Raw genomic sequence first — 6,894 nt, 5'->3', positions numbered from 1 at the left:
ACGCGAGCGTGATTGTACTCGTGCCCTACGGTGTTCATTGCTTCTTTGCTCGGCTACTAGCGCTCGCATCTCGCTCATATGGGCGTCCATTCGCGCTACCCGCTCGGTGACCAAGTTGGCGAAGGCTGCCATGGCGTCGCCTATTCCGCTATTCTGGCCAGGTGGGAGGGTTATCGCAAGTAGTCGGCCTGCGCTGGCCGCGGCGATCTGCCCTGATTCCAGGGTGGCTTCGTAAATGTTATCGGCAATTTGTATGCGGGAGTCCGGATCGTTGTTCTGTACAGAGGCTAGGATGCTCCGTATGCGCTGTGGAAGTCGACCTTCCCAGACGGTGAAAATGACATCGTCTGCTAACGAATTGGTGGCTAGGCTTTTGAGATCACGGTAAAACTGAGAGGGCTTCCTGTCCCCCATTTGCTCGTTCTCGATTACCTGTCGGAGTCTCTTGGCGTACGACTCTCCCAATCGCTTGATGAGCTCCTTTTTGACGTACTCGTAACGCTCTGTCGCCGGTGCGGCGTCGAATACGTCTCGAATTAATCTCGCGTGCGACTTGTCGAGATTCGCGATGACGACCTGGTATTTTTCTTGGTCACTAGTGATCCGGGCAGTTTCGAACTGCACTTCCAGCATCTTGAACCACAAGTCGACGTCGTCAGACCAGAACGGTGGCACGCGGAGAAGGGCGCTAATCGAGTCTGCGTTGTCCCCGCCGGCCTTCGTACGTGCGGAGTGGGCGTTATTGGTCATTTCGAACTGATTTAGATTCATTGTGTTACGTTTCACGAGCACTCGGGGATAATCACGTCGGGGTCACCAATTTGAGGTGGTATGTCGTGATAGGGTCGGAAGGAAAACTCAGATTTCTTGAACGATAAATGTTTATTCACTCTAATGTCAATGAGTACACTTGATGCAGGATTCGCGATTGTATTCGGTTCGCGAATGCGCGGTTATTAGATAGAGCTTGGATAGCTACGATTCGAGATACGCTGCGAGTGCGGACAATGATTGCACGAGATGTCGAGAGCTTAGATAATTATTCGGCTCGAACCGTGTAAGTATAACGATCGTGATATACTGCGGTAACTCGCGGTAATAGACTGACATTTTTGTCGCGATGCTGCTGCGGAGGAAGACTCGTTGGGATGTGTCTAAGGATGCGAGGGCATCGGATTCGTTGAGAAAAGCTTTGGTTCGGAAAGTGAGGGAAATGTACGTTAATGTTTATTGGCTAATTCGTGTTGGTCGTTGGAAAAGGATGCTAGCTGCCCTTGAGAGGGTGTTGCTAGCGGGCAGCGTCGTACGTGAGAGATAGCAGATTCCTCGTGTGTCCCCGTGGTAGGTGGTCGACTTCGAGACTGATAAACAAAGACTGTTTGTCTCTTTGGAGGACCTTAGCTAAAATAAATCCTAAGATTTATAGCGGTCCTTAGGCTAGCTGGAAATATTCGGTACGAATGTATCGACATCTGGCAATCATCTTGTCCGCAGGTATAGGGTCTTTGTGTCGTGCGTCACGCGACGTAAACTGTTGGGAAGTTTACTGTCAAGTGCCGCCACGTGTTCAAGGAAAATGTATCTGCAGCCGGTTATAGCGGTATTTACGTTACGGATGATCTATGGGAAGATTCACACGAACAAACCTTTATGGACTAACCAAATTTATTTTGTTATTAAAAACGATCTACAGAACCGATCGACGACTGGTGTTCAATTTAAAAATTGCTTCTCTATAAAAGCAAGAAATCTAATTTACATCGTGTTCTTCATCTGTCGCCTCCATATACATCCTGGCGGCAATTAAATTCTGAATTTACGAGAAATCCGTATTTCGACTTAAGCTTATCGATGTTACCGACTGGACAAAGCCTTCGAGAGTTTAAATTAACCGATCGACCCTTCGTTGAAAGGACGAGCAAGTGCCAGGAAACTGAGGTGGTATGGTGATAGGTGCGTAAGGAACTACTCTTGGTGTTTTTAACGAACAATAGTTTTATTAGAACTAATCAACAATCAGAGTTAACAATTAACAACTAACAATTACACTTAACAGACAACAGGTAACAACTAACAAATAACGATAGACACCGCGAGTTCGTTCGACGCGTTGCTATGCAAAAGGTCCCGAGAAGTTACACATTTAATGGCGCAAGACAGACTGACTCTGCTTTTGTTTCGGATCGCGCGGATTCTTCCCTTCGTAGCCCATCGATATCCCCCACTAGCGTGCATTCATTAGATGTGCCGCCAGTGCTGGCACGTGTATGCTCTTCCGAGAATTCGGCGGAAAGAGTGTGAAGATATCGATGGTACATTGGGCACGTCGGTGTTGCGCTTTGGCGGCGTCGCGCTTTGCCTCCGGAGCCGTTGAAAAGTTCCGAGGCCCGTGCCGCCACAGTACCCCCTTACCAGTGATAACGCTATATAAATGAAAAATATATAAATGTTACAGGCAAGGGTGCACGTTCGCCGGCTCCTAACGCCTATCCGAGACCCGCCTGAAACCAATCAGGAAATCGAACTCTCCTGCCCGCGCGTGTGGTGTGATGAACTCTTGAGTCCCCTTCGCTTTGTTCGTTTCGGGCACCGGGCGGTATTGTTACATTGCGCTTTTCCGTGCTATGGTGTTCAATATTATCGTTAAATAGAAATGCGGGTTTCAATCGGTCTATGGACACTATTACGTTTTTATTATTTATTTTAATAGTGAAGGTCTTTTTTCCTCGCTCTATAACCTGATACGGCCCGTCGTAGGGTGGTTGTAAGGGGTCTCCGATGGCGTCGCGACGCAGGAATACATAAGGCGATGTTTCGAGGTCGCGGAACACGAAGGTTCTCTTTTCGCCGTGTCGCGTAATTGGATGAGGCCTGATTTTTCCTATTCGGTCTTTTAGGCGACTTGCGAATTCCGAATTGGCCTGTTGTTTAGTCGGTATAAAAAATTCTGCCGGCAATCGTATGCCGGTGCCATAAACCATTTCGGCTGCCGTCGCGTTTAGGTCCTCTTTAATAGCTGTTCGTATGCCTAATAGAACTATCGGCAAGATATCCACCCAGTTGCTCGTATCGTGGCATTTGATTGCTGCTTTTAGTTGTCGGTGCAGGCGCTCTACCATCCCGTTGGACGCGGGGTGATAGGCTGTCGTGCGCAAATGTCTGATGCCGAGCAACCGGCATAGTTCGTTAAATAGGTTCGACTCGAACTGGCGTCCTTGATCGGTCGTTATTTTTAAAGGCACGCCGAAACGGGATATCCACGTGGAAAGGAGAGCCGAAGCGACGGTTGCCGCCTCCATGTCGGCGATGGGAATGGCTTCGGGCCAACGCGAAAAACGGTCGATACACGTTAGACAATATCGGTAGCCTTTTGAATATGGCATCACGATAATGTCTATGTGTAAGTGTTCGAAACGGCCCGCTAATTCTCCGAATGTTCCGACGGGTGAGGATACGTGCCTGGTGACTTTACATTGTTGACACGGGATACATTGTCGTGTCCAATTTCGGGAGTCCTTATTTATGGACGGCCAGACGAAACGCGTCGTCACCAGGTTTTGAGTGGCACGTATCCCTGGATGGGAAAGTCCATGGAGCGAATTAAATACGTCGCGCCGCAAGGATTTCGGTACGTACGGTCGTACAAAGTCACCCGATACGTCGCAATATATTTCTACGTCGTGATCGGGGAAACGTATTTTCTTTAACCGTAGCGCGGATGTACCGGAGTTGACGATGTTGCTTAGTTCTTTGTCGGCTTCTTGCGCGGCGGCGAGAGCTCGATGGTCCACAGACTTTCCTATCGCTTCGATGCGTGACAGAGCGTCGGCAACATTATTGTCTAACCCCTTGATATATCTTATGTCGGTAGTGAATTGTCCGATGTAGTCTAGTTGCCGGAATTGTCGCGGCGAACACTTATCAGGATCTTGGTTGAACGCATATGTAAGGGGTTTATGATCGGTGTAAATTGTAAAATTTCTCCCTTCAATGGCGTGTCGAAATCGCTTTACCGCAGTGTACATAGCGAGTAATTCGCGGTCGTACGCGCTGTACTTTCGCTGCGCGGAGTTCAACGGTTTGGTAAGGAAACCTAACGGCTGCCAAGAGTCGTTGACGCGTTGCTGGAGGACCGCTCCTATTGCATAGTCGGATGCGTCTACCGCGAGGCTAACAGGTGCGCCAGGTATCGGATGCGCTAACATCGTGGCGTTAGCGAGGGCGCGTTTCGACTCGCGGAAGCTGGCTTCGGATTGCTCTGTCCATTTGATGGGCGCGATGCCCTTTTTTCCTCCTTTTAATAGGTCGTTTAGGGGTTGAAAAATTTTTGCGGCCCCCGGTATGAAACGTCGGTAGAAATTAATCATACCGAGGTACCTGCGTAGTGATTTAACGGTCCCGGGGAGCGGTACTTCTACAATAGCGTCAACGCGTTCGGCTAGCGGCTTTATCCCGTCGGCGTTTACGGTGTGTCCCAAGAATGTGATTTCGTTCACACCGAATTCGCACTTTACTGGGTTGATGACTACGCCATACTCGTTTAAGCGTTCAAACAAAATCCGAAGGTGTTCGCGATGTTGTTCTTCGGTTTCGGATGCGATTAAGAAATCGTCTATGTAAGCGAACACGAAGTCCAGACCACGGGTAATTTCGTCAACGAATCTTTGACACGTTTGCGCGGCGTTTCGAAGCCCAAACATCATGTTGGTTGCTTCGAAAAGTCCGAAAGGTGTCGTGATCGCGGTTTTCTTAACGTCTTCTGGCGCGATCGGGATTTGGTGGTAAGCGCGGACAAGGTCGATTTTTGAGTAGACACGCTTACCGTACAGATGTTGCGCGAAATCTTCGATATGTGGTGGGGAGTACCTGTCGGGTATGGTGCGAGCGTTCAACGCACGATAGTCGCCGCATGGTCGTAGACTTCCGTCCTTCTTTGGGACGACATGCAGGGGTGATGCCCATGGACTCTTCGATGGCCGCATCACTCCTTGCTCGATCATTGTTGCGAAATCTGCCTTGACTTGCTTGAGACGATCCGGTGCGAGACGTCGAGGTTTACTGTAGACGGGTGGCCCGGGTGTGGTTTCAACATGGTGTACCACACTGTGTCGGATTTTCTCTCGTCCGAAGGCCGGTGGACGAGTTAGATCCGGAAACTCCGCCAAAAGTCGATGGTAGACCGATTCGCCGATTACGGTTTTGATGGATATTTCTTCCGTCGTGGCAGCATATCCCCTTGATGATAATTGGGTTGTCGTGTCGAGGAGTCGTTTGTTTCGCGGGTCCACGAGCAACCCATAATGGCTTAAAAAATCTACGCCTATGATAGGCGTTTGAACGTCAGCAATTACGAAGTTCCACTTGAAGGCTCGTCTTAGGGACAGGTTAAGGCCAATCGCAGTGGTACCATACGTTGCGATGCGCGTCCCGTTGGCCGCGAATAGTTCGTACGCGTTTTTCTTGACGTGCCTATGGATTTTACTGCGGGGGTATACGCTGATGTCGGCGCCGGTGTCTACAAGGAAAGAGATCTTCGTTCCCTTGTCCGTAACGAAGATGCGGCGGGAACTCAGGCCGTCGTCGTCTGCCGCGTCTACGGACGGCTGGTCTCGTTTCCCGACTTCCACGTGCATGGGAAACGACAGCTCCTCGCGCGTTCTCCGAACTTTGCATGATAGAAACACAGACCGTCTTGCCGTGGCCGATCTCGCGAGCGCGAACGTCGGTGGTATCGCGAACGCGAGCGTGATCGTGATCGTGGTCGACGATGATTAATCATGCTCAACGCGTTCATCTGTGCCTGCAACTGTGATATTTGCTCGCTCAACACGTTGATTGCGGCTGCCATTGGTTCGTATACTCCGGCGTTTTGCGCTGGTGGGTCCATTACTGCCGTTACCCGGGCGGTGCGCCGAAAATCCTCCGAGAATTCTTCAGCGATCAGGTCCGCCTGCCGCAATAACCTTTCTGGGTCCGAATCGTCGACTGCCGCGAGGATACGCCTGATGCGGGCGGGTAATCGGTTCCTCCACAGCGTGAGGGTAAAATCATCGGGCGTGGAGGGGCTGGAGAGTTTTTTTAAGTGTTGGTAAAACTGGGATGGCTTTCCATCTCCCATCTCCTCGCTTTCCACCAACTTCTTTATCCGGGTCGCGTCCGTATCGGATAATTTGCGAATGAGCGCATGTTTTAATTTCTCGTAGCGTCCGATGTCTGGAGGGTTCGTCATTAGGTCTTCGACGTCCTGGAGCTGTTGATCGTTGAGGCATTTTGCCAGCGTCACGTACTTAATGGTGTCTTCCGTAATTCGCGCTGCCTCGAATTGTCTCTCCAGAAGGGCAAACCATGCCGCCGTGTTCGTGGGCAGCAGTGGAGACATGCTGATCACCTGGCTGGCTATGGTTCCCTGTGTATTACTTTCCATCGTCGCGGTGCACTCAAAATCGGTGGTTAAAAACGATAGCACTATCACGGTCACCTCTTTCACTAGATGTCACGTTAAATCACGTCGGGGTCACCAGTTTGAGGTGGTATGGTGATAGGTGCGTAAGGAACTACTCTTGGTGTTTTAAACGAACAATAGTTTTATTAGAACTAATCAACAATCAGAGTTAACAATTAACAACTAACAATTACACTTAACAGACAACAGGTAACAACTAACAAATAACGATAGACACCGCGAGATCGTTCGACGCGTTGCTATGCAAATAGTACCGAGAAGTTACACATTTAATGGCGCAAGACAGACTCACTCTGCTTTTGTTTCGGATCGCGCAGATTCTTCCCTTCGTAGCCCATCGATATCCCCCACTAGCGTGCATTCATTAGATGTGCCGCCAGTGCTGGCACGTGTATGCTCTTCCGAGAATTCGGCGGAAAGAGTGTGAAGAT

At 49.8% G+C, this 6,894-nt stretch overlaps 1 protein-coding gene across 1 annotated transcript; it reads right to left on the bottom strand.

The window, feature by feature from the left end:
• Positions 1–5,790: 5,790 nt before the first annotated feature.
• Positions 5,791–6,379, bottom strand: LOC126870586 (uncharacterized). The gene is made up of 2 exons (XM_050628402.1): positions 5,874–6,379; positions 5,791–5,800 (listed from the first exon to the last, which is right to left on the bottom strand). Exons 1-2 carry the CDS (start codon positions 6,377–6,379, stop codon positions 5,791–5,793), a joined length of 516 nt encoding a protein of 171 aa, XP_050484359.1.
• Between the last annotated feature and the right edge of the window lie 515 nt (positions 6,380–6,894).

Source organism: Bombus huntii, chromosome 10 (genome assembly GCF_024542735.1).
Source record: "Bombus huntii isolate Logan2020A chromosome 10, iyBomHunt1.1, whole genome shotgun sequence".
Classification (NCBI taxonomy): Eukaryota; Metazoa; Arthropoda; class Insecta; order Hymenoptera; family Apidae; genus Bombus; species Bombus huntii.
This window is presented reverse-complemented; position numbering and strand designations above follow the sequence as displayed.